Source organism: Gymnodraco acuticeps, unplaced genomic scaffold (assembly GCF_902827175.1).
Source record: "Gymnodraco acuticeps unplaced genomic scaffold, fGymAcu1.1, whole genome shotgun sequence".
NCBI classification, from domain to species: domain Eukaryota; kingdom Metazoa; phylum Chordata; class Actinopteri; order Perciformes; family Bathydraconidae; genus Gymnodraco; species Gymnodraco acuticeps.
Window position 1 is genome coordinate 2137878 of NW_022990047.1, and position 27314 is coordinate 2165191.

Sequence of the window (27314 nt, forward strand, 5' to 3'; positions counted from 1 at the left end):
TAGTTTACGCACTGTATCCAGGTCTTATTATCTACTTTACATTTAGTCAAAGTAACCCAAGAACTGCTGCTGTTTAGAGTAAACAGACGCCTTTCAGGAGGAAATATCAGATGTATGTGGGCAGGGTATGGTCTGCTGACAGATCACCTGAGCAGGAATCTTATTCACATCATTCCTGGCTGCCAGTGGAGTCATGGCAGAGGAAATAGACCAGACACTGCCACTACCTGATGAATATCCTGAACCATGTGAGGATGTGGTGAATGGAGACGAGGAAGAGGAAAACAACAAACATCAGTCATTAAAATGCAGCCCCAACTTGCTGCAGATGCTGAAGGCAGCAGAGAGCAGGAGGACACCTCAGAGTCGGGACAGGGAGGAGGAGTCGGGGACCGAAGAGACTGAAGCTCAGAAGACTGACATGGTGAGAAGCAGTTTTACTGGTTTGTTAGACATGTCAATATATATGGTGCCTGTGTTGAACCCCTAATTTGGGGGAAATATTAGACAAGGAAACAGAGACGTTTTTAGCTTGCTTCAACCAACCAACAAAATGGTACATATAGCACTCTGTATAATACAAAACATCGATTCTTGACATAAAACAACTACTAACAATGCACATACTGCAAACATATATCCAATTTAACACACAAAATGTCCTTCTTGGAGCTAAACTGCACCATCATAGCTAGCGGCGCTAGAATAGCTAATGGCGCTAGCAAAGCTAGCATAAACAGCTACAACAATTACAGAACCCAGAAAACCCTCCAAAAATACCCTCTAACAACTATCACGCCAACAGTGTGCTTTTCACATTAATATTACACACAGACAGTCAACATATATAACATTTATCACGGATGAACTCACCTAATTTGGGGGAAATATTAGACAAGGAAACAGAGACGTTTTTAGCTTGCTTCAAGGTCCAATGTATTATGAACCCGTGGCAAGCTACAAGCGCCCTCTGCTGGACATACCCGGAAGGTCATCAACCATGACTTGTCATATCTATTACACACTCCCCTTCAAAACAGATGTCGTCCCGACATTATAATCCACAATATTAGGCCTACATGTCAGCAACATCTATAAACATTTATTAAGCACACTGCTCAGTTTGGCAAAAGTGTACACACTCAATTTACACATTTAAGCCCTTGACTTAGTAGAAAGTCCATCATTGTGTGTGGTGTATATGGTTGTGTCTACCAAGCTTTCCTTCCTCAGTCCATAGGTGTCTGAAGTGTATGTGTGTATGTGATCACTCTGCACGCTTCTTCAAAAGTCCATGAGTATGTCTGGTGTGTGTGTGTGTCTGTGTATAGGCATATCTTTCAGTACCCAGGAACAACAGGCTGGTAGTTAAACTGCTGTACCGGAGTCATCCATGTACTTATGGCTGGCACTGTAGCATAGGGCAGTGGCGGGTACCAGTATACGATGCTAGCACTGCAACAAACTGGATTGCCTAGCTGATCGTATGTGAAGAATGTCATAGGACGTCTGTCTCTCACAGGTCGCTGAAATCCAATGTCAGTGTCATTGCTATCTTGATTTTGAACAGGTGAAAGTGGTGGCGGTGTTCTCTCTCCCAAAGCAATCTCCTCTTGAGCCCCTTGGCCTGACATGTCCTCCTCATTTAGAACATCACCTCCGCCCTGAGCCTCTTGTAGCTGGGGTATGCCTTGTTGATGATGCTCTACATCCTGGGAGGTTTCTGTAATTTCCACTTCGGGATCCTCTCTGTGGGTATTTACCTGAGGCTGCATTACAGGCAGAGGTTGGACCCTGGGCATGTGATAATATTCACAGTCATCATCGCTGTCACTTCCATCGTCGTCCTGATGTGGTTGTTCTCTGTCCCTACATGTTCTAGTTGTAATTTCTCTTTTTGACTTTGCAGGTTGTAGCTGTATCTCTAAGGGCAGATGGTCACATGGCAACAGGAGATTACAGTGTGGTATCCGGCTTCCTCTACCCTTCCCTTGCTCCGGCAGAACTTCATAGATGGGCATGTCTTTCCCAACCTAACGGATGACTTTGTGGATACAATCTTCCCAGTGGCTCCGCAGTTTACCTGTTCCCCCTCTGGGTGTCAGATTCCTGACGAGGACACGATCACCCTCGTGTAGTACAGAACTCCTTACTTTGCTGTCGTAGTTTCTCTTGCTCCTCTCAGCACATTTTTTTGCATTTTCTGCTGTGATCTCATATGCCTCTTTCATCTGTTGTTTCCATTTCCTCATATACTCTTGATGGTCTGCATTTCCTGTCTCAGGGGTCAAGTCAAACAATAAGTCAACAGGCAGTCTTGGTGACCTCCCAAACAGGAGATAGAATGGGGAGAAGCCTGTAACATCACAGCGAGTGCTGTTGTATGCATAAATGAGCTTAGGCAGTGACTCTTTCCAATTTGACTTCTGCCTTTCAGGAAGCGTCTTTAGCATTTGCAGCAGTGTTCTGTTGAACCTTTCAACTTGACCATTCCCTTCCGGGTGGTAGGGCGTGGTTCTTGAGCCCATAACTCCACAGTTTTTCTTCAGCTGTGCAAATAATTGATTTTCAAATTCACCTCCCTGATCGTGGTGGATTCTCCGAGGAAATCCGAACTTCATTGAACACCTTATCTGCCACTGTCTTGGCGGATTTTGACATTGTGGCGTAGACTTGTGCAAAGCGTGTGTAATGATCGACTATTACCAAGATGTATTCATATCCACCCTTACATTTATCTAAATGCAGAAAGTCAATTGATACCAATTTGAATGGCTGTGTGGTGACAATGGAGGTGAGAGGAGCTCTTGTCTCTCTGTAGGGCTTCTTCTGTTTGAGGCAAGCACAGCTCTGAGACACGTAGTGCTATATTTCCTGCTGCATATGTGGCCAGAAGAAACGAGTTGTCTCAGAACAGTTTTTTTGTACTTTTCTGGTAGGACCAGTTGTGTCCTGAAAGCAGTCTTTCTGTGAAGTATGCCATCTTCAGCAAGGCTGAGTTTTTCCCAGTCGCGGAGTAAGCATTTAGTCTGAGCATTGAATGATTTCAGCACTTGTCCTGCAGGCCTCTTACCTAGCTGTTTGGACTGTATCACAGGGCCAATGTTTTGATCATCCTGTTGAGCTTGACATATGGTTGACTTTGAAAGAGGTGTCAGTGTCCTCTCTTCTGTCTCACACTCAATAGCCATCACGGACCACACTGTGTTCGTATCTCTTGCTTCCACTCCTTGCACTGTAGCTTCGATTGAAGGAGACAACATTTCCTCTGTACATTCTTGCATCATCGTTTCAATGTCCCAAGGCATTCTTGAAAGGCCATCAGCATCACAATTTTCTCTGCCCGGACGATATCTGAGGGTAAGATGGAAATCTGCTAGCTCAGCGACCCACCTATATCCTGTGGCATTGAGTTTGGCTGTTGACAACACATAGATAAGGGGATTGTTATCCATGAACACAGTCCAAGGGGAGCTGATCAGGTAGTCTCGAAATCTCTCAGTGACCGCCCACTTTAAAGCGAGGAATTCTAATTTCCCTGAATGAAGATGATAGTTTTTCTCAGCTCTGGTCAGTGTGCGAGATGCATAAGCTATTACACATAGCTTCCCCCCCTGTTCTTGATACACCACTGCACAGGGGCGGACTGGCCATCGGGACGTTCGGGACGAATCCCGATGGGCCGGTAGCCCGGTACCGAAGTGGGCCGGTCGGACCACTCGACACGGCCCACTGCCCCACTCTGATCGGCCCACTTCGGTACAGGTGAAATTGTAATCAGCTTAATGCTTGGCCCATGTATACGAGTGAACGTGGATCGCTTTATTTAGTGATCGGATACGATCGGAAAAGCATTCCATGTAAATGGGGCTATTGATAGGTTGTCAAACTTGTCAATCTTATGTTTTCGAAAGTAGGCTAATAGATTAACTGAAGGGGTTGGGCCGGGAGAGATGAGTCGTCTCTTCCAATTGGAAAGAGGCATACTTGCCAACCCTCCGATTTTCGCGGGAGACTCCCGATTTCATTGCCCTCTCCCGGTTTCCTCCCGGGGTCATATTTCTCTCGCATTTCTCCCGATTTCTGACAAAATCAGATTTACTCAGGACTGTTTGCACTCAGACTTTAATACAGCTACACCATTGTTTGGTTTCCGTGGTAGCGCGTCTCTTTAGTAGCGCGCGCAACTGAAAGTCGGAGAGGGTGAGCCGATAGTCACAGAAACAGAACAAGAATCGACAACTATACCCTCTGCTCACTCCTTTCCTGAAAAATACAGGTCCAGCCCACACATATGCTCCATCAAGCGCTACAGGCTGCAAGACAGTGCACTTACAACTATAATAAGCATGTGTAGATGTTAATCTAATACAGCTCCGGCGATCCACTAACACCCCCCCCCCGCGGTGGTTTTGAAATGCTCCCGATTTCTGAGGTCTCAGAAGCTGTTTAGTAGAAGGGCTCCCGCTCCCAGTCGCAGTAATAAGGAGGAGAATGAAAAGGAAGATGATGAACCACAGAACCGTCAAGAAAAAAGTTTAGCGATGTTACGACTAGTATAATATGCCCACGGCTGTGATTGACAACCTGGACAGCCAGTCAGAAGCTAGAATGCCAACCTAGAGAGCCAATCAGAACCTAGAACGGGCTGCAGGGCTGGCCAGACTATTATATTGCATTAGGATAGAGTCATATGCTCATGATATTCCAAGTTAAATTATATAATATTATAATTTTAAATAATTATATGAAATAATATTAATATTCAATAATATTAATATTGAATAATAAGGACACAGAGATGTGTGGCCAATTCACTATTGCATTCATTTTAGTGATTGACATTACTGTGCATGATATTGTATTCCTTGAAGTTGGTTAGTTAATACTGGACAAGTGCTCTCATAATGACTATTAGAATCATTTGTTGGTTAGACCACATGGCATTGATTGAATGTCTGAGCTGCATGTGCATTGGCACTTCTTTTTGTTTACAGCCAGGCACAGGCAACCATTTTTGACTATACCCATTAGCTGTACTTTGTCCTTAATCCAATTGTACATTCACGTTACTGACTCCTACAGTCAGCCACTTTGACACACTTCACACGGACATTTTTAAGAAACCTTAACTAAAGGAAGGTTTCATTTTGCACCTTACTCCTGTTGTCCATCTCTTTTATGTTATGGCTTGACTCTGGGGAATCTAGCCATAACAGTATACAGTATATGAGCATAGTAGATGTATCATTTATCTGTAGGCTACAAGGGTGGCCCGCATGTGTGTGGGCGGCGGCCCGGTGTGTGGGCCGGTGCGTCTGAACGTCCCGGGCTGAATTTGTGTCCCAGTCCGCCCCTGCCACTGCACCTAACCCTTGGTTTGACGCATCTGTGTGCAAGATAAAAGGTTTGTTGAAGTCCGGGAATCCAAGTATTGGTGGCTCAATCAGACAGTCAATCAATTGTTCCAGTATCTGCTGATGTTTGTCAGTCCACGTTATCAGCTGATGTGAGCTGGCTCCTCCGTTCTTCATTTTTCCTGTCTTTGTTCTTGTGTTGTTTTTTTTAGCCATTCCAGGGCCTGCTTCAAGTAGGGCATAGAGGGGTCCAGCTGTTTGAGAGAAGTTCCTAATATACTGTAGATAGTAACTCAGTAGTCCCATGACTGCCCTCAGCTCTCCCACAGTCTTTGGTCTCTTCTCCTTTAAAACTCTCACAGCAAGCGTATCAGCAGGGTCCATTTTACTTCCCTCAGCAGACACAATTCGCCCAAGGTAGCGAACCTCATTCTTGAACACTTCACACTTGCTGGGCTTCAGTTTTATCCCATGCTGCCATAGTCGTTGTAGCACTGTCCTCACATGTTCTACATGGTCGTTGAATGATCTGCTAAAGACTAGGGTGTCATCCAGATACGAGATACATATTTAATCTCTTAGCCCTACCAAACATTCTTCCATGCAGCGCTGGAAGGCAGCTGGGGCGTTCATTAGTCCGAAGGGAATCCTGATCCATTCATAAAGACCCCAGGGAGTCACAAAAGCAGTCATGTGTCTGCTCTCTTTGGCCATGAAGCCCTGGTGATAGGCTTTCCCTTGATCTAAAAGTGAAAACCAGGAGTTTCCTCCAAGGCCATCCATGATGTCCTGCACTCTGGGAATAGGTTGGCGGTCGGGGAGAGTTTTTCTGTTCAGTTCCCGGAAGTCAATACAGAGTCTCAAACTCCCATCTTTTTTCCGAACACAAACGACTGGTGATGCATATGGCGAGTTGGACTTCTTAACCCAGCCTTGTGCAATCAGATCATGCAAGTAGTCCTTCATTTATCTGTATAACAGCTTAGGCACAGAAATGTATCTTTTTGCCACAGCTTCTGTGTCTTTCAGCGATATACTTAGTTGCAGGTTCCCGATGCAGCCAATGTCATCATCTGTTTGTGAAAAGGAGGAAGACTCCTCTCTCAACATCTGGTGGACTTTCTCTTGCTCTAGCTCACTAAGGTGGCTCAGCTTCACAGGTGGATCCCATGTCATTAGCAGCTTGGTTCTCTTCAACTCTGATGTGATTAATCGTGCTTGGTGCAGGGCGAGACCCCTCTAGTATTGAGGCTGGGTACACTGCCTGAATTTTCTGGACAGTTCCAATCACAGTTCTACCTGCCAACACTATTTCATGGTCCGTAGGGTTCTGCACACTCACAATAATGGATGGTTTGGTGCCTTTTCTCACCTTTACGAGCGTGTCGCAGAATTCGAGCCCTTCTGCCCAGCGGGGGTTCACATCGGGCTCAAACACTAGCGTTATATCATCTTGTGGTGACTGCATCCGCACCTGGCACTGAACTTGGACAGATGTATGTTTTGGTATGCTGATCCTCTGTTTCTTTGTCTTGACAACATATTCATCTGTTTGTTCAGCACTGATCTGTTTCACAAAGGCTTTTGCTTGAGTTGGCTCCAGGTCAGGGAATACTGCCCTTACTGCATCACCCAGCTGTTCACTGTCAGTAGTGTTTGACTGTTTCAGCTTGCTGCCTATGATGCGCTCAATGACATTGAAGCCTATTATTGGTCGAACAAGCTTGTTACCTCTCATTACCAGTGTGGGGACAGCAACTTCTAATGAAGGTGCATTCTCTGGAGCTAGTTTAAAGGTGACTTCCACCCAACCTGCATATGGCATGTTCTCCCCATTTGCTGCCACTATGTCAAGTAGGGGTGTTGAAAATAAACGTTTCTACGATGCATTGCGATGCGGACGTGGACGATTCGGTCTCGATGCAGTGACGGAAGATAATCGGTTATAGCGTAGTAACGTTGCTTCCTGATTTTCCGGCCGCGGCTTTACTATAACGTTTTTTTTCTTCTGTCACTTTAATATCAAATCGGTCGGTGACGCAGAGATCAGGGAACAGACGTGACAGCGGCACAGCAACACCAAACACGGAGCAGTCTACTTTATCCACCAACACAAGAACACCAGTCCAGAACCAACAGCAGAAGGACCCGCTCTGAATCACTCCGTGTCGCTGCGGGCACAGGGATTTATGTTTTTCAAAAATAATCGCGTTACAATCATGTCAGGTTTTTGGTGGATTTAATTAAGTCTTGGATTGCAAAGTATGAATGTCCTCTAGCAATTTTCAGACGATATATACGTGTGTAAAGTTTGTGAAGGCAGGAGGAAAAAGCTTCCGCGATCACCGTCTCTCTCCGTTCCTCCAAACCCGCCCCCCTCCCTGAAAATAATGATTGACAGGCTGATAGTGACCCGATAGAAACTTTATTATTCACTTAATCACTGAGATATAATGAAGCTAACTTAATCTCATACATTCATGGGATTTATGTAACAGTAAGACAGAGAATGTAAGTGTGCACCCACATGCAGTATTTTAGTTGTTATATGCTGTTGTAAATACTCCTGTTGTCTGCTGTGTTCAGACTCAAGTCCTGTGTGTGATGCCACATTCAGGACATTCAGTGTCCTTTTTTTAACAGAAGACCGTTGCTACAAGCTGCAGCTAGACTGCAGAAGCATTATTTTTTTGTTTTTGAGGATGGAACAACTTCACACACAGATATAGGGAGGCTAGACCTATGATACAATTCATTTATTTTGGTTTATAAATGAATGTCAAGACGTTTATGTTATTGATTTCTGAAGCACTTTCTAAATAATAAAAAGAGAGTTCATATGTATTTACTGCATGTATATATTGATGAAAAATAAGCCATGTGCAGTAATATAGAAAATTGAGGATGCAACGCATTGGTATGAATCGTGATGCATCGGGATGCATCGGGATATCGAATTGAATTGAAATCGTTTGACAGGATAATCGTAATCGAATCGAATCGTGAGACCAGTGAAGATGCACAGCCCTAATGTCAAGTGTGTCTGCCGTATCCAAAATCTCAGAAATGTCTCTTAGTCTCATGTCAGGTAAGTGTACTTCTTTCCACATCTCATCAATAATTGTGACCTGGGAGCCCGAGTCCCATAAGGCTTGAACCCATTTACCTTGGATGTAGCCATCGATCAGGTATTTCTTTCCAACTAACGGAACCATTTTAGTCTGTTTTTCTCTTTTAGGGGCTGAGTTCATGGTCATGCAATGGGACGGGGCACATTTTTCTCGATGCACAGCCCAGTCATCCACTTGACATAGTTTAGAACAGTAAAGTACATATTTACATGAGGCACATTGTTTAAATGTAACTTTTTCGTCCTTTTTCCCACAATGTGTGCATTGTTGAGACATTACTGTGTCAGTGGTCACTCCCTGTCCCGTGTGAGCGACCCTTCCCGTTTAACGGATTATATCCAACCTGTCTCTGCCCTGGAGCTCGACAGCCAGCAAGAAAGTGTTCGCTGCTGCCACATCTGTAACAGGTGCAGTAGTGTTCAGTTCCACGCTGTTGACAGATAAAACATCTCCTCATACGCCCACGGTTTGGTGGTGGAACGCTGCGCTGTGTGTCAAAGCTCAGATGATATTGCGCATTTTCTTCTCTGTGTCCCGGACCAGGAGTGAACCAATGTCCCTGTGGCAGTCCCTGCCTCTGCTGGCCTGGGAATTGCTGAACTGATGTGGGATCTGGCCCTTGTGCTTGTTGCTGTATAGACTCTCTGATTTGAGACACTTCTGCTCTAAGATCTTTCAGTAGAGCCATCTCAGATCTTATCTCTTTAAGCTGGGAGAGTACCATAGGAGGGATTGTATCTATGTTTTTCTGAGCACAATGTTTTTCTATCTTTTCAACAGGAGCATCATTGGACTGAGCTGCATGTATCATGACAGGGCGTTGTTGTCCTAACAATTTTCTTTTACTCTGCGTCTCTTGCTCACAGGCACAAGCTGCATTCATCCGCTCTAGTAAGTTTATCAGAGATGTCAGTCTGCTCAAGGTATGGTTGGAGATCACGTTTTACATTATCACTCTGGAGACCAGTTAACACAGTGTGAAGGAACATGTTCTGCACTAAGCATGGATCATATTTGAGACCTGACTCAGCTTCTTGGGAGGCAAACCAAATCTTCTGTCTCAGGTCAAAAGCTCGGATAAGGAAATTCTGTGGGGTTTCCTTGATGCCCTGAACCTCAGAGGTGAGCTGCTTATAGAGGTCTGTTGCACTCTTCTCCTGGTAATGGGAACGGAGTAAACGTCTCAATGTTGGTACGGTCAAGTTAGTTTTCCCCTCCAAATAACTACGGAGCTGTATGCCAGGAGAAATGGCTCTTATCACTGCATCCACAATCTCAGGTTCTGGAAACCCTTTACTTAGTCCATGTTCAATTTGGCGAGCTAAACTTGAAAAAGTAAGCTTATCTTTTTGCCCATGCTCACCAATTTGGCCAGATATTTTTAATTCCTTGAACCATGGGGGGCATGCCCGGCGCCGTGGGAGGGCCAGGCCCTCCCATTTGATATTCCTGCCCTCCCCCAATAAACAATTTTTTTATTATTTAAAACTTTTTTTAAAAATATATATATTTTTTTTTAAATTATAAATAAACGGTGAACTGTTATGCTACGATGTATGTGATGTCAGATAGTAACTAAAAAAAAAATCGCAGGCTACGTCAAATAAATTCATGTGTCTGATTTGTGATTCGTCCACATTTAGACCAATCACAGCGTCACACTCTGCCGCCTATTCTGGATTTGTTTATTGTTTATTGTGCATTCTGTAGACTCCCATTTATGTTTGAATTACAAAATGGACATCAGAAATTGGCTTAAAAGGTCTAAGGATTTATTAAAACGAAATAGCGATGAAAGAACTGCAGCCGATGGTGCTGCTGGCGACCCTGCACCTGCCGTTGCAGCAGCACGCCTTAATGTCACAAGCTTGACCTCGGCAAACCCCGGGGCTGAGTTAGCGAACCCAATCCTTGACTCATCAAGGCGGCCGCCACCAACGCTGTCCTCCGAGTGTGTGTCTTTACGCAATGCTGTTTGATATATTGTGCCGCAGGCCCGCAGCACGTGACAGTTTTGTGTGCCCTCCCATGAAAATCATATGCCCTCCCTTTAGATTTGTTCTGGCGCCGGGTCTGATGGGGGGTGTGCTCTGTGCTGTGTCCTGGCTAGAAGACATATTGTGTGTTTCTTTGTTCACTTTCTTCTCTTTCTCTGTTGTTGTACTTGCTAACTGCAGCTGCAAGGCTTCAATTTATTTCATTATCTTTTCCCGCTCTTGATCCTTCTTAATCTTTTCCTCATTTGCCAATCTTTCCTGTACACTTACTTGTGTGTCACTTGGAGTTCTGACATTTTGTCTTGAAAATGAAGAAGTTCAGACATTCCCTTATCCTCAAGCTCATCAAGCTCTTCCCTCTGTATGTGATTTGAAATCAATGTCATGAGAGCTGTTCGACTCCTGCCTGTAACAAACTCAAGCTCTGGACCTGCGATGATTAGAAAGTCACATAACTCTACCAAGGTGTCTCTGGGGAGCACACACAATTTTCCGATTATTTCTAGCTGTAATTTTTCCATCTCTGACTCCATTTCTGCATTAGAGCATGGGTTAAACCAGGGGTGCCCAACCTTTTTTGAACCGAGAGCTACTTTTAAAGTTGCCAGTCTGCCGAGATCTACCAGTCCAAATAGAGAGGCGTAGCCATTACTGACAGCCTACTACCAGGTAAATACACACTTCTACTTGTATAAAACTGACCTTTGTACGATTAATACTTCATAAAATAATGCAGATCCTTTATCTTACCTCTTTCTAATCTACACACATACAAGTATTTAACTGAAGTTACACAACAGTGTTGTTGATACAGAGTTGGAGTTTATTCACACGTCACATACTACAGTGGGTAATGTTTTCAAGAAACATTGAACAGTGCTGCCACATATGACACAGGAAAAAAAGAAAAGACTCTGAACCCTTTCTTTGCCATTATATAAAAATAGAGTTGCTACAAAAGTATAAATTAGGCTTACTAATAAGACTACTCAGATCTGAAGCTACACAGGAATCTGCTGCAACAGTGCAATAAAAAAGACAAAATTAATAGAATCAAACCCTTTTTTTGTTGCATTTTAGTAGATTATAAAAATAAATGCCTTTAAAATAGGATGCAAGCAACACTAGTTTCTTAACCTGAATTGAAAATAGACTATAATCAATTTAAGTTTGCATTCTTATACAATTTTGTACAATAATTATAATGAATAAGTTCAAACAAACTAAAACTTACAGCTGATTAATAACGGTATCTAACTTGAGTTTTTATTATATCAAAAACCTGTTGAAATGCTACTGTTTTTTTACTGTCCCCCAAAAGCGCGTCGGCAGCCTCCAGGAATGCTTCTTTCACAACTTCGCCGTCTTTGAAAGACTTCATGTGTTTCGCAAGAACGTGACTGACACGATAAGATGCTATGGTAGCAGCCTTGCTCTTGTTGTTGGGCCTGGTGAAAATGGACTGCTGTGCATTTAGCTGTCCTTTCAGGTCCCTCACCTTTTGGGAGCGTAGCGGTGTGTCCACATAGCAGCTTTGACCAAATCTTGAAAATCCTGGAGCTGGACGTGTCTGACAGCTTGGGGATTTCGCGACCAACAACCAATCACATGAATATCCCGCCCCCGACATACAAAGCAAAAAAACCCGGTTCTTCTACACTATTGTCAAAATGGATGCCGGTTATGTAGCAAGGGTAGCAAGTGTAGTAGCAAGGGTGAATTTAGTGGATGCAATGTCTCGCTGGAGGCCATGTAGTTTTCGTCGCTGTTGGGTACATCCAATACTCCGAAAACGTCTGCAACAGGAGGAATACCACGTTCTGGTCCAAGAACTCCGTATGGATGACCTGCTGTTTCAGCAGTACATTCGGATGAGCAAACACGTTTTCGACGAGTTGCTCCAGAAAGTGGGTCCACTGATTACAAAGGCTGACACCCATATGCGTTTTTCAATTGGACCCGCCGAGCGACTCGCCATCTGCCTACGGTACGTTTTGTGTATTTCTACTTCTTTAATATGACTCTGTATATAAAGAGAGAGAATGCATGCCATGGATGAATGATGACTGAAGTCTTTGATTTAGTTCAGATGGATGACATTAATTTAGATAGCTAGGTAAACACAGTCTTGCTCCCCTGTGTACATGGCGTGTGTGGTCTGTGTGTGTGTGGGGGATCTCTGTGTGTGTGTCTGTGGTCTGTGTGTGGGGGATCTCTGTGTGTGTGTCTGTGGTCTGTGTGTGGGGGGATATCTGCGTGTGTGTCTGTGGTCTGTGTGTGGGGGGGATCTGTGTGTGTGTCTGTGGTCTGTGTGTGGGGGGGATCTGTGTGTATGTGGGGTCTGACATATTTATTTGAATCATGTATATATTTTTTTTCTCAGGTACCTGGCAACCGGTGACTCATACAGGACAATAGCATTCAGCTATCGGGTCGGGCATTCAACAGTGGCTGTCATCGTCAGGGAGGTTGCGGGTGCCATCTGGACCGCCCTGGTTGAGGAGACCATGCCGGTACCACCGGACCGGACTGTCACTCCTGTTGACACGGACAACGTTAGCGAATTAGTGCACTGCCCACTAGCCACGCCCCGACACATGGGGTCACGCCGGCCAATCACAAAGCTTTGATGCGTTCAAGTGCATTATTCTGGCACAGGAAGATTATGTTATAGGACATTAACGATAAAACAGAATATTGTTGTTCTATTTTTAGACACATCTCGCGATCGACTGGGAATCTCCCCGCGATCGACCGGTCGATAATTTGGGGGAAATATTAGACAAGGAAACAGAGACGTTTTTAGCTTGCTTCAAGGTCCAATGTATTATGCCAACCAATACAATGGTACACATAGCACTCTGTATAATACAAAACATCGATTCTTGACATAAAACAACTACTAACAATGCACATACTGCAAACATATATTCAATTTAACACACAAAATGTCCTTCTTGGAGCTAAACTGCACCATCATAGCTAGCGGCGCTAGAATAGCTAACGGCGCTAGCAAAGCTAGCATACACAGCTACAACAATTACAGAACCCAGAAAAACCCTCCAAAAATACCCTCTAACAACTATCACGCCAACAGTGTGCTTTTCACATTAATATTACACACAGTCTACATATATAACATTTATCACGGATGAACTCACCTAATTTGGGGGAAATATTAGACAAGGAAACAGAGACGTTTTTAGTTTGCTTCAAGGTCCAATGTATTATGCACCCGTGGCAAGCTACAAGCGCCCTCTGCTGGACAGACCCGGAAGGTCCTCAACCATGACTTGTCATATCTATTACATTACATTACATTACATTGCATTTAGCTGACGCTTTTATCCAAAGCGACTTACAATAAGTACATTCGACCAGGAAGACACAACCTTGAAGAAAACAGAATCATATAAGTACATCAGGTTTCATAGAGCCAAACATTTCAAGTGCTACTCAACTGGCTTTAGGTAAGCCAGTCCTTTATTAGTATAAAAGTGCTTCGTTAATAGTTCTAACGCTCGAAGTGGAGTCGAAAGAGATGAGTTTTCAGTTTGCGCCGGAAGATGTGCAAGCTATCTGCCGTCCTGATGTCAATGGGGAGCTCATTCCACCATCTTGGAGCCAGGACAGCAAACCCACGTGTTTTCGCCGATGGGAACTTGGGTCCCCCTCGCAGCGAGGGCGCAACGAGTCGTTTGGCTGATGCAGAGCGTAGTGCACGCGCTGGGGTGTACGGTTTAACCATGTCCTGGATGTAGGAAGGGCCAGATCCATTCGCAGCATGGTAAGCAAGTACCAGTGTCTTGAAGTGGATTCTAGCAGTTACCGGAAGCCAGTGAAGGGAGCGGAGGAGCGGAGTGGTGTGGGAGAATTTAGGAAGGTTGAAGACCAGACGAGCCGCTGCATTCTGGATGAGCTGCAGAGGTCGGATGGCACATGCAGGTAGACCAGCCAGGAGGGAGTTGCAGTAAGTCTAGGCGTGAGATGACGAGAGCCTGGACCAGAACCTGAGTCGCTTTCTGAGTCAGCTGGGGACGTATCTTCCTGATGTTGTAAAGCGTGTATCTGCAGCAACGGGTTGTAGCAGCGATGTTTGCAGTGAAGGACAGGCTGTTATCTAGGGTCACACCCAGATTCCTTGCAGTCTGAGTCGGGGAAACAACTGAGGTGCCGATGTTGATTGTCAGGTCAAGAGTTGGACAATCTTTTCCCGGGAGGAAGAGCAGCTCAGTCTTGTCAAGGTTGAGCTTCAGGTGGTGAGCAGACATCCACTGAGAGATGTCAGCTAGACAAGCAGAGATGCGTGCGACGACCTGGGTCTCTGAGTGGGGAAAGGACAGAATTAATTGGGTGTCGTCAGCGTAGCAGTGGTAAGAAAAACCATGCGGGCTAATGACTGATCCGAGCGAGTTTGTGTACAGGGAGAAGAGGAGGGGACCAAGAACAGAGCCCTGAGGGACCCCCGTAGTTAATTGACAAGGGTCGGACTCAGACCCTCTCCAAGTCACCCTGTAGGTACGGTCTTTCAGGTATGAGGTGAGGAGGGAAAGTGCAGAGCCTGAAACTCCAAGTTTTTGGAGAGTGCGAAGGAGGATCTGATGATTCACCGTGTCGAATGCAGCAGACAGGTCCAACAGGATGATGACAGAGGAGAGGGATGCAGTTTTGGCAGTGTGCAGTTCCTCCGTGACAGCAATGAGAGCAGTTTCTGTGGAGTGACCTGCCTTGAAACCAGACTGGTGCGGATCCAGAAGGTTGTTCTGATTGAGATAACAGGAGAGTTGTTTAAAGACAGCGCGTTCAAGTGATTTAGACAGGAACGGGAGGAGAGAGACAGGCCTGTAGTTTATAACATCAGACGGGTTGAGAGTGGGTTTCTTTAGGAGAGGGTTTACTCTTGCCTCCTTGAGACTGTTTGGAAAGTGACCAGAAGTTAGAGAAGTGTTGATGAAATGGGTGAGAAACGGTAGAATATCAGGAGCGATAGTCTGAAGGAGGTTTGAAGGGATAGGGTCCAGAGGACAGGTGGTAGGGCGGGCAGAGGTAATGAGGGTAAGAACCTCACTTGGAGAGAGAGGGAAAAGGAGGTTAGTGTGTTGGTGGAAGGAAGGTCTGGTGACCCAGCGGTGAGTAAAGGTGAGTCAGAAAAAGAAGAGCGAATATCATCAACCTTTTTTTCAAGTGGGTAACAAAGTCGCTTGACAGAAGTGAGGAGGGGGGAGGAGCTTTTGGAGGGTCCAAGAGGGTGGAGAAGATGGAAAATAGTTTTTTAGGATTGGAATAGGAAGATTGGATCTTATCTTGAAAGAAAGTGCTTTTTGCCCGAGAGATCGAAGCAGAGAAAGATGAGAGGAGAGCTTGATAGGTTAGGAGGTCGTCACGCTGTTTGGATTTCCACCATTTCCGCTCTGCTGCCCTAAGGACGGTTCTATTAGCACGCAGTGCATCATTTAGCCAGGGAGCAGGAGGGGACTGACGAGCCTGCCGAGATGTGAGAGGACAGAGCGAGTCCAGAGTGGATGAGAGAGTAGAGAGGAGAGTTTCTGCAGCAGAGTTTGGAGGCAGTAGTTGGAACGAATCAGAGGAAGGGAGGGCTGAGAGCACCGACGAGGCAAAGGTAGAGGGGGAGAGGGAGCGAAGGTTACGGCGGACAAGTGTAGGATGGGAAGAGATTAGTTTGTTATGTTTGGAAAGGGATAGAGAGAATGAAATGAAGAAGTGATCGGATGTGTGGAGCGGGTTTACAGAGAGGTTAGAAGTAGCGCAGTTCCTTGAGAATATGAGATCAAGGACATTGCCAGCTTTATGAGTCGGTGGGGACGGAGACAGTGAGAAAGCAAAGGCGGTTAACAGAGATGTTAGTTCGTCTATCTTCCCCATCTGGAGGTTGAAGTCTCCGAGAAGTACAGCGGGAGGGCCAGTTTCAGGGATGTGTGAGAGGAGATGATCTAATTCCTCCAAGAAGTCCCCCAAGGCGCCTGGCGGACGGTAGAGAACAACAATGGTTAACTGTATAGGATGGGTTACTGTGACGGCATGGAACTCAAAGGTGGAAGGAGTGAAGTTAGGTAGCTTGAAGAGGGAAAAGCTCCATTTGGGAGAGAGCAGGAGACCAGTGCCACCTCCTCTGCCAGTGGGTCTGGGTGTATGGGAGAAGGAATATGCAGTGGAGAGAGCTGCTGGGGTGGATGTGTTGGATGGAGTAATCCAGGTCTCAGTGAGAGCAAGGAAATCCAGAGACTGCAGGGAGGTGTAGCCAGAGATGAAGTCAGCCTTGGGAACAGCTGACTGGCAGTTCCACAGGCCACCTGAAACTAGATGTTGGATCTCAGTGGAGCACGTGGGATAGACGAGAGCAGGCCGGTTATATCGATTAGGAGATACACGGGGCCAGTGATAATTGCGAGAAGACACATGAACAGGAATGGAGAAAATACACATGATTATAGCATGAGGGGCTAAACAACAAAATGAAAAAATAAAAACACCTGCATCTATAATAAAAAGCGTGAGTCGGCATACACTCAGGCTGTTAATGAGTTAAGTTGCAATGAGCAGGCCTCTATGAATGTTTGACCTGCACTCACACATATTTCACTCATTGTGTGACTTTGAAATCACAGAGAATAATTAAAGGGGAAGTATGCCGATTTCACACATCAAAGTCTGTTTACAGGGGTGTACTGCTGCATCTGTGGAAAAAAAAGTTGTATAAAGCCTTTTGTGTCTCTAAAAGGGCGGTGTGTGAAATCTGATGAATTGCTGAATGTCACTTGAGACTTGAGTTTCAGATAAAGCGTGCTGACTACACGTTTAAGAATTAAAAAAAGTGTCTGGAGTCATGAAATTGGGAAGAAGTGAGTTTAACAATCTCTGTAGCCCGCTCGCATCTGTCATATTTTTGTCGCAGAAGCCATTATTTAACAGTTATGTGCTGTACTTTTCATGAAAGGTTTACTGATCATCATGTGTAAAATCACTGGAATTTGCCTTTAAGAGACTTCCAGCAACCCTGCACAGAAAATATTCTACATTAATCTTACATTAGTCCAGCTCTATTATTTGTTAACTTAAAGAAACCTAGAATACGCTGCCTTCTGTGTCCCTGAATGCAACTATATATATATATATATATATATATATATAAGGCTTGTGTTTGTTCACTTTGCTGCTCCTCTATCAGTAAAGCTGCACTCTTCTTTATCCATCCCTAAAAAACTCTGTCATGAATGTATGTTCATGTGTGTACATTTACTATTTAATGTAGGCCTATACCCTGAGAGCAGAGTGCACTTACACACTCCCTTCCATCTGTGGCCTCAAGTAACACTTCACTGAGCTTCAGTTTCCTTACAACTCTTTTCTTCTTTTCATCTCTAACCTGTTCTCTCATACTTTCCCAAGCCTCACAAAGACACCATTTATTTATTTTCTCTTCCCACCTGGGCCTGTTAATGGGTGAAGGTGTGGCGTTAAGCGTCACTGTGTGAACTCTCATCAGCACGAGCGCGCAGCTGTGCAGAGTTACTGCAGTCAGTGTGAGAGCCGCTCTGCCAGCATGAAGAAAGTTTACAGCCTAGTGAACATAACTAAAGCCAAGGACCAGGAGGCCGTGCAGTCCATCTGCATCAAGGTATCACTGCTTTTGTTTCAGAAGCTCTGTTTCTCTTTGTTTTTCCTTTTAGAGGGCAGCGAGCCAGGTCTGCATTTTGAATTACCATTAGGTTGTTTTAAATGTGAGCAGTTAAATAAACATTTAGAAAAATAAACCTTTATATCAATTTTTAATCACGACAGCCCATTTCCTTTGGTTTTATTGACTGTTACTCACAAAAAAATGGTTCCAAAAAATGTAGGCTTTTCAGGTAACACATAAATGCATAATTGGTTTCCCACAGGGGTTTATTTACACAACTCCACCTTGATTAAAAGTTTGTAAGCTTTTATTGTGCCTTATTTCGTTGAACGTCAACAGTAGGATGGAGCGCTTTAGCTAAACTTTCCCACTTTCACAGCTTAATGTCTTTTATGTTAAGGATTAAGCAGCTGCTTGAGGGAGTAGCACACAGTATTCAAGAGATTGTTTTTAAGTGAGCAGTACTGAGAACAAAAATAAAGTTACACCTCTCAGACCAGTCCATTGATGAACATGACAAATGTGTTTTTACTTTTGGTGTGGTATTTTATTGATTCTTCTGAAAGTCAGGGATCTTTATTTTTGGAATACAATCTGGTCAGCAAAGTGGAGCAATTAAGGCTTTATTCCAATACTTTATCAACCAATGAAAATCAAGGGGATTATAAAGAAAACGAATTATGATTGACTTATGGGAACAACTTTATAATGGTTATTAATCTAACTGAAGTCAGAGAAAAAGAGAACCTCATTATAAACGCTCAGGAGCAGTTCAATCAATCAATCAATCAATGTTTATTTATATAGCCCAATATCACAAATGTTACATTTGTCTCAGTGGTCTTCACAGTGTGTACAGAATATCAGTTTGACAATAGACACCCTCTGTCCTTAGACCCTCACATCGTACAAGGAAAAACTTCCAGAGAAAACCCCACATTCATCACAGTTTAAGCATAATTGCTTGTAACGTGGATTACAGGCCTCGGTTTGATTCATAACAGTGATGAAGGTCATTTGTTACACATTATTATCCTTACAGCAGTTGCATGACATACAACTGAGCAATATACGTACTTTAAAATTCATGGAGGGAATGCAATGACCTTTCAGAGAGGCCTTGGCACAGCAGAGGGGTCAAAGAGAAGAGCAACAGCACCAACACATTGCGCTCCTTAAGAGGGTTATTTTATCCATTCAAGAGACGTAAGAGACATGATAGAACCATTTTAACCAACTGGGTAGCGCTTGGTGTGAGTAAACTGACCTGTATGTGTAAAATGAGTGAAGATCATGCTCAAAATAAAGATTTGATCTAGTAGGATGTAGGAGTATGATGTACATGCAGTATACGGTCATTCCATATTATCATTTTTGAGCAGAGTTTCATACTAAATGATCCAAAAAACTTGTGGCCCTAAAGCTCCAAATGCTCAATGCATGTTTTTGGGAGGTGGGGTCAGTGAGGGGGTGTGTCTGTGTTTTTGGAGCTGTACTTGAAGCTCAGGCAGCAGAGGCAGGCGAGCAGCCAGAGAGCGGACATGGACAAGTGGGACTCGTGTGGCAGCAGCCCAGCCTTCCCACAGCCACAACGGATGGTGAGACAGCAGCAGATACAGGGATAAAGAGAAGAGAGGGAGATGGTGATAGTGACTTAGAAAGGGGGTCCTTTACAAGAAAGACTGCTGTGAAGGGTGCTGATGTGCAATTTAGAATTGCATTACAACATCAGTTCTGTTTCAAGCATGAAGTTGCAAAGACTTTATGGTTGTGACCTGCAGTCAAATTACAACTGATTTACTTAGTTGACTATTGCATCTGTTTGTGTCTCTTCTTTTTTGGCTCCACAGCAAATACAGTTCAATGACCAGAAGCACGAATTCAACAAACGTCCCGCCAACACAGGTCGTCGCTCTTTGTCTAGATCCATCTCGCGGTCGTCTACTGACAGCTACAGTTCAGGTATGGCAACATGAAAATCACACACACGCTCTTAAGTCTGATCACATGTCTCTGATACATAAACTGAGCTGGTTCTGATCCCAAGACACGAGAACCGCAGGCCCCGGGGGATTATCATCGGTGCTTTCTCCTTCAGCTAAACGAAAAGTCTCCTGAAGAATTAAGTATCTTTAATTTGGTCCTCAAATGTCACTGCCAGAGTTTATACAGACTTCAAAGGCTCAGATAAAAACGATCAACTAGCTACAGACTGACTCCAAACACACAACAATCAACACTGGAAAACCAGAGCCGATTCATAACGTTTAAAGCTTTCCAACAAACCATGTTTTTTTCTCTTTCATACTTCAACTTACTGCTTCTGGACACAACATTATATCAGATTTTTTTTGATACAATTTATTTCAGCGTGCAGCGAGAGCTCTGAGGACGAGTCCTCTCCCCGAGACAAACTTCAGGCGACCTCAAAAGGCCTTTCTGACTTCTGCATCAAAAACATCCAGCAGGCTGAATTTGGACGCAGAGAAATAACGATCGCAGAGCAAGGTAAAGCTGTTCATGTCCTCACAAGTGGTAATGATTATACATTTATGTAGCAATCATCCAAGTACCAAATTGAGTGTGTCTTGTTGGCTGCTGTTATTCAGAAATGCCAGCGCTGATGATCCTGAGGAAAAGAGCAGGAGGAGAGAAACCTCTGGCAGGAGCCAAAGTGATGGGCTGCACACACATCACACCACAGACAGCGGTCAGTTCAACACACACACACACACACACACACACACACACACACACACACACACACACACACACACACACACACACACACACACACACATACACATACACACACACACACACACACACACACACACACACACACACACATACACATACACACACACACCATCCATCTGCTATTCGATCCTAGATTTAGCTTTTAATAAAGTTCCCTGTGTGAACTAAGATGAGGTCTGTCTGAGTAGAAAGATGAATGCTCAATACTACCACCAACTTTAAGTTCAGATTTGCCATTTCCTTTTTTCACTATATGTTTGTAATAGTTTTGACAGTAGGTTTTATAATATATCTATATCTGTTTTGCATTTACATTTCTCGTCCTTTGTTTATATTTGAACCATTTAGGATTTTTTATTTGCTGGTCTCTTGCAGGTGTTGATGGAGACTCTCTCTCGGTTGGGGGCTCAGTGTCGCTGGGCGGCCTGTAACATATTCTCCACTCAGAACGCTGTGGCTGCTGCTCTGGCTGAAGGAGGTACGACTGTCTGTGTCACCTCCTCCTCCAATCTGGCTCATCTGTTTTTATATCAATACAATTATTTTTTTAACTAAGTGATTGATACTCTCTTCATCTCAGGCATATCAGTGTTTGCGTGGAAAGGAGAATCAGAGGACGACTTCTGGTGGTGTATTGACCGGTGTGTCGGAGCTGAGAGCTGGCAGCCCAACATGGTACTGATATCAGCAGACAAGACTCGTTATTCATTTAAAGATTTAGAAGCGAAAGTTTGTAGATATGAAACTGAAATAAGTTCAACCCAGTGAAATTAGGTTTGGTGGCCTTTAAACCAGTGGTACTTGACAACTAAATTAAGAATCTACCCATTCTAAATGTTGTACAAAAAACAATGACTACAAAGATCTTTGTTGTGTAGTTATTTTAAAAATGCAATAAGAAAATTCTTAGTTAGGGATTTGTTTGTGTTAAAGTAATGTAATATTATTTTTTTTCTTATTTCCTTTACATAGTTTGCACAGTCTGCTCCAATAATGCATGTCAGACAAAAACTGTAGCAATTTCTCTCTATACATACAATTCAGTAAGGTGTATGAATATGAATTATACTGTACATTCTATATGGATTTGGCTATTCAAGGCTCTAAGTGTCAAGTACTCAAATGTATTTAACATTATCTGAGCTACAGCCCAATCTCCTACAGTCAGCACACTGAATAGATAGTAAAGTTGAAATGAAAGTATATTTTTTGTTTGGGTAAACTGTGCCTCTTATTGCTGTTACAAAGATCTTAATTGAGTTTAGCTGTGTTTCTCCCCCCACAGATCCTGGATGACGGAGGCGACCTAACCCACTGGATCCAGAAGAAGTACCCGAGCATTTTCAAGAAGTTGAAAGGCATCGTGGAGGAAAGTGTTACAGGAATCTATCGGTGGGTTTTACACAAAATATAGCATATGTTATATAAGCACAGGCGGAGCCCTCTACTGGACTCTCTGGGGTTTCTATCTTCTCCACATCACACATGTGTCTGCCCTCATATTTCAGGTTATACCAGCTGTCAAAGGCAGGCAGGCTGTGTGTCCCGGCCATGAACGTTAACGACTCGGTGACTAAGCAGAAATTTGACAACCTTTACTGCTGCAAGGAGTCCGTACTGGATGGGTAATACATTATTTTTTAAACGTATACAGATACGAGCACTTGTACAATTCAGAGCAGCAGCCTGACCGTGTTGAACTCTTCTGTCAGGTTGAAGAGAACCACTGACGTCATGTTTGGAGGAAAGCAGGTGGTGGTGTGCGGATATGGGGAGGTCAGTAAAGCTCCCAGCGCTGCTGTACATTGTGACTTACTGTACATTAAAGCAGCTCTACCATCCTCTTTTCTTCCTCCTTCAGGTTGGTAAAGGTTGCTGTGCTGCTCTGAAAGCGTTGGGTACTGTTGTCAACGTCACAGAAGCGGATCCCATTTGTGCCCTTCAGGCCTGGTATGAATAGAGGAAGCTTTTATCAGCACAGATGTCTGTTTGATTCTTTCAATGGCACATTGAAGCAAAACATCAAGACTTAAAAAAAAGTGTGACTCTCCCCCCCTCTCAGCATGGATGGCTTCAGAGTGATTAAACTGGGTGAAGTGGTCAGACAGGTGGACATGGTCATCACATGCACAGGTAATTGATGTTCTCTACAAACTAATATGAGCTCTCATATAAGTAACAAAACAGTTCCCGGTTGATATGTCTGTCTCTGCAGGCAATAAAAACGTGGTTGGTAGGGAACATATGGACAGAATGAAGAATGGCTGCATAGTCTGCAACATGGGACACTCCAACACTGAGATAGATTTGGTATGAACTCTGTGTGTTAATGAATGTGTTTTTCTGATGTATGATCCAGTTTTTATTGAAAAGTAATAGCTTCCTTCGACTGTATGTTATGTGACCCAATGATTCCAAGTCAATGCAGCATTGTAGTACTACACTGGATGAGTGGGACACACTGTTTTAAATCTAGTTACTGGGTCACATGACATGGAAGTTATTGAAAACGAAATAAATTATATATATTTTTTTACATTTATGTAAATCAATTTACAACACATCAGTAATCACAACAGGTGTGGCACAGTACATTTATTTCCAAACTATAATTACCACAAAGAGGAATTTCTTAACACACAAATGAACACTACAACCTTGTTTCTTACTTTATATTTAAAGTAAAAGCTGTAAATAGACAATAGTATGTAGCTCTGAGGTCTAGTGGAGGGGAAGTATACATCTGCATAAAATGAGAATACTCAAGTCAAGAACAATAAGCTTAAATATGTACTTGAGTAAATGTACTTTACTTTAAACTGTAAAAATGAAGCCTTTTTTGTGTGACTCATTCTCTTAGGTGAGTCTACGAACAGCGGAGCTGAGGTGGGAGCGTGTGAGGCCTCAGGTGGATCATGTTATCTGGCCTGATGGCAGGAGAATCGTCCTGCTGGCTGAGGTGATGATACTGTTATTATTTACACCAGCACCGAGAGATAACGTACGTAAACCTATTTATGTTAAAGAATAGCCCCACAGTTTACTCTGAAATAGGATCTGGGCCATCATGAAGGGGCTGCTGCACTAATGACCTCATGCACATTGTCCTGCTTACTACACAGACAATACAAAATACATGAATCACCTGACCTCAGAATTAATTTAAATGATTTCAAGTTAAAGTAACCCTAGCTTTTTTTAATGTTTAAAAGGTCGATATTGTTGTGTAAATGTATGTTTTTGTTTTACTTTTCTCACATAGCATCAAGCTATCCCTGTTAGTCAGCATTAAAGACAGCCCAGCGATTTTTCTTTCTATGCAATAACTCTAAGAAAAGGCATACTCGTGAAGTCTTTTCCACATCTCTATACTTACCTGCTGATATTCCTAGTTTATTTGAGCTACCCTAACCTTACAGGGAGCTGGCAATGTTTTCCTATCAATGTTTAACTAACTGGCCAGCTAATAGTTAGCCTAACCCATTCAAACATAAACCCATTCCTGCATAATACTTTGTTGAAATGCTAATGCTAAAGAAACAGAGAAGCTTAAAGGTCAAGAGAAATGCATAAACAGAAAAGAGTTAGACCAACCTGGGCTGACTGGAGTTTGGTTTTCTCAGACTGCCACAGCTCTTTAGCTCTCTGTTACAAGCTTAAGATAGCATGCACTTGTTAGAATGCAGTGGCTACCTTGCATTGGTTAGCATGCATTGGTTAAACTGGAACAAGACAAGTAGGCCTACTGCATATCAATCCAAGACCAAGACCCCCTAAAAAATGTATGCTTTTCTTTATCTGTGTTTAAAAGTGACCTTGGAAAAGTGGCCAATCATTCTAAATAAGGTGAAGCTAGTTAACTTTATATACATAAGCAAAGGTTTTTGACTTCTTAAATTGACTTTAAAGTCTTCCTTAGCATTACTATGGTGGCCCTGAAGGTCAAAAGCTTATGGTTGATGATTTGAGCACCAAGAACAGATTTACCTGATTGCTGTTAAAGTATTTGGTTCCTAACTGGATTAGGTCTGCAGCAGGAGAGACAGAAGGCTATTCTACATCACAGTAAGTCATTTTCTATTTTCTCTCAGGGCCGTTTGCTGAATCTGAGCTGCTCCACAGTGCCCTCTTTTGTCCTCTCCATCACTGCTACGACTCAGGTATAATAATATGTCTTATGTCATTTACATGAGAGATTTATTTAGAAAAATACTGGAACTCTTTCATTATTCCCTAATTGTATTGCAGAGGAAGAATCTGCTGCGCTGTTGCAATTCTTTACCCACAAAATAACCATTTGTAATGATATACCCCGTGTTACCTATTTTTCTAACATGTCACCATGGTGAACAAACAATAACAAATTGAGGAAATTCTTAATGACTTAAAATAAATTGTGGCCTTACTCACATGGACGATAAATGCACTTTTGCAAGTGTGAGACTGTTTATGCAAAAGTGTTTTAAAAGGTAAGTATTTAGCAAAAATGTGACTTTATACTGATTATACTGGACAAGTTCTGAGAGAGTACGTTTTTCTGTTGTTAAACGCGACCCCAATTCATGAAGTATTTTCTCAGTTTATGCATTTTCATTCACCATGCATATGTGTGGGAAAAACAACGTTTTCTACAAAAAAACAAAATAATACAGGGTGAGTAATTGATGTGCCAATGGTCTTTTTGTGGGGAAGTATTCCTTTAACTCTTGCTCTTTTACCTCAGGCTCTGGCTCTCATAGAGCTTTACAGTGCTCCAGAAGGACGTTACAAACAGGACGTCTACCTGCTGCCAAAGAAAATGGGCAAGTCCTCAGCTTGATTATCCAAATATATATATGATATTCAATATATATTTTCAATATCATCTTATTCAGACACAATAAAGCCTCTTCAAATTTCAGATGAATATGTGGCCAGTCTTCACCTGCCAACGTTTGATGCTCACCTCACAGAGCTGACTGATGAACAGGGCAAGTACCTAGGCATCAGCAAACATGGACCCTACAAACCCAACTACTACAAGTGAGGACATGAACACTTTTCTTACAATAATCAATACATCCATGTTATTGTTTCCATGTAACATAGATATGTTTCTTTCCTTAGGTACTAACCCTCTGGGTATAAAGCTATTGTGGATTTGATATTGGATGAAAACCTGCAGACAGAGCTCTGACGCCCTCTACAGTCCCACACTGACACAGACACGATGTTACACAAACTTTGACTGATTGTTTGTGTATGGGTTTTATTTATCAACTATTTCTGGTTATGAAAGTTAATAGTATCAAGAATGTAACCACATTGAATTATTAATTTAATGTTAACAAGTCATAATAGTAAAAAATACATACAAATTCTGAATGGGAATTATTTATTCAATTGTTTGAAAATATAATGTACTTACCGGAGCAGCAATCGTTAATGTATTTTTAGGAGACCACAAGTAGAATGATAAGAAATAATTGAACAGTAGTGTTAGTCATACTTGATGCTTTTCCCAATTGTGTAAAACCATTACAACAGCATGGACAGTATTTTAAGGTTAATGTCAATGTTCATTACAAAGACACAACCTCACAGGTTTTCAATGATTTATGGTCAAACCTACAGGGCGAAGAATGTAAAAACGTTGTTACAATACATTTTGAGACCTTTCATAGAAATTCATCTAAAAAATTATGTTATCAATAATTGTTCATTTCATTAAATAAATACATTTTAAATGTTAAATCTCGTCATTATTTAAATTTAGATTTGTATGTTTTTGTAACATATAAACATTGTTAACAATTACAAATAAAATGTTTTTGTACATACATCCCTGTGTCAAGTGTTGGAAAGTGAGCTAAACATTTAACGCCACCTTAAAGCCGAGCAGCAGGAACTACAGCATGCTGAAGAGCCTCGTAAAATGACTGTTTCCCCACCAGGGGGCGTAACAGCAATTTCGTCTTTGAGTGAGCATGAATGATGAGCATAATTACTTATGTTTGTGAAATTTTAAGGCTTCACTGTACATCCTGCTTAAGTATTTAGCACCAACACATGATCTATAGTAGAACCTCCTACTCAATAACACACCTCAATTAAGTTTACGCCTGGAAGCTAAATAAAAAGCTAAATCCAGGATCGTGTGTGTGTGTGTGTTCCTGGAGATAATCTGCAGGGCGAAGAGGTCAACTCACATTAACATGGTTTGTCTTTTTCACGAAAACATATTGTCATGCCAAAGCAGGTGAAACACTGCTAGGTGTAAAACATAGAACAAATTAAGTTGAAATCAAACAACTTTATTAATCCATGAAGTAAAAACAGATTTATGTCATAATGTACAAGCGACAAGAATGGAACGTACCTCAATTTTGTAGTTTCAGGTTGATTTTCTTACTGAAATCTGTCTGAACTTTGTTTCATACTGTTCAGTCAC

At 42.8% G+C, this 27314-nt stretch overlaps 1 protein-coding gene across 3 annotated transcripts; it reads left to right on the forward strand.

Moving 5' to 3' along the window:
* Nucleotides 1-163: 163 nt before the first annotated feature.
* On the forward strand, nt 164-26616 carry LOC117545801 (S-adenosylhomocysteine hydrolase-like protein 1). 3 transcript variants are annotated; one of them, XM_034215785.1, is made up of 17 exons: nt 164-424; nt 19975-20086; nt 20495-20632; nt 20734-20834; nt 21260-21362; nt 21465-21559; nt 22170-22276; nt 22393-22509; nt 22597-22660; nt 22746-22834; nt 22947-23017; nt 23100-23194; nt 23745-23843; nt 24976-25044; nt 25608-25686; nt 25786-25906; nt 25991-26616. In XM_034215785.1, exons 1-17 carry the CDS (start codon nt 194-196, stop codon nt 25995-25997), a joined length of 1698 nt encoding a protein of 565 aa, XP_034071676.1. In that variant the 5' UTR covers nt 164-193; the 3' UTR covers nt 25998-26616. The 3 variants fall into 3 exon arrangements, with proteins under 3 accessions (XP_034071676.1, XP_034071677.1, XP_034071678.1); XM_034215787.1 differs by lacking the exon at nt 164-424 and adding an exon at nt 19388-19722; XM_034215786.1 differs by lacking the exon at nt 25991-26616 and having other exon boundaries at nt 25786-25910.
* The last annotated feature ends 698 nt before the right edge of the window (nt 26617-27314 follow it).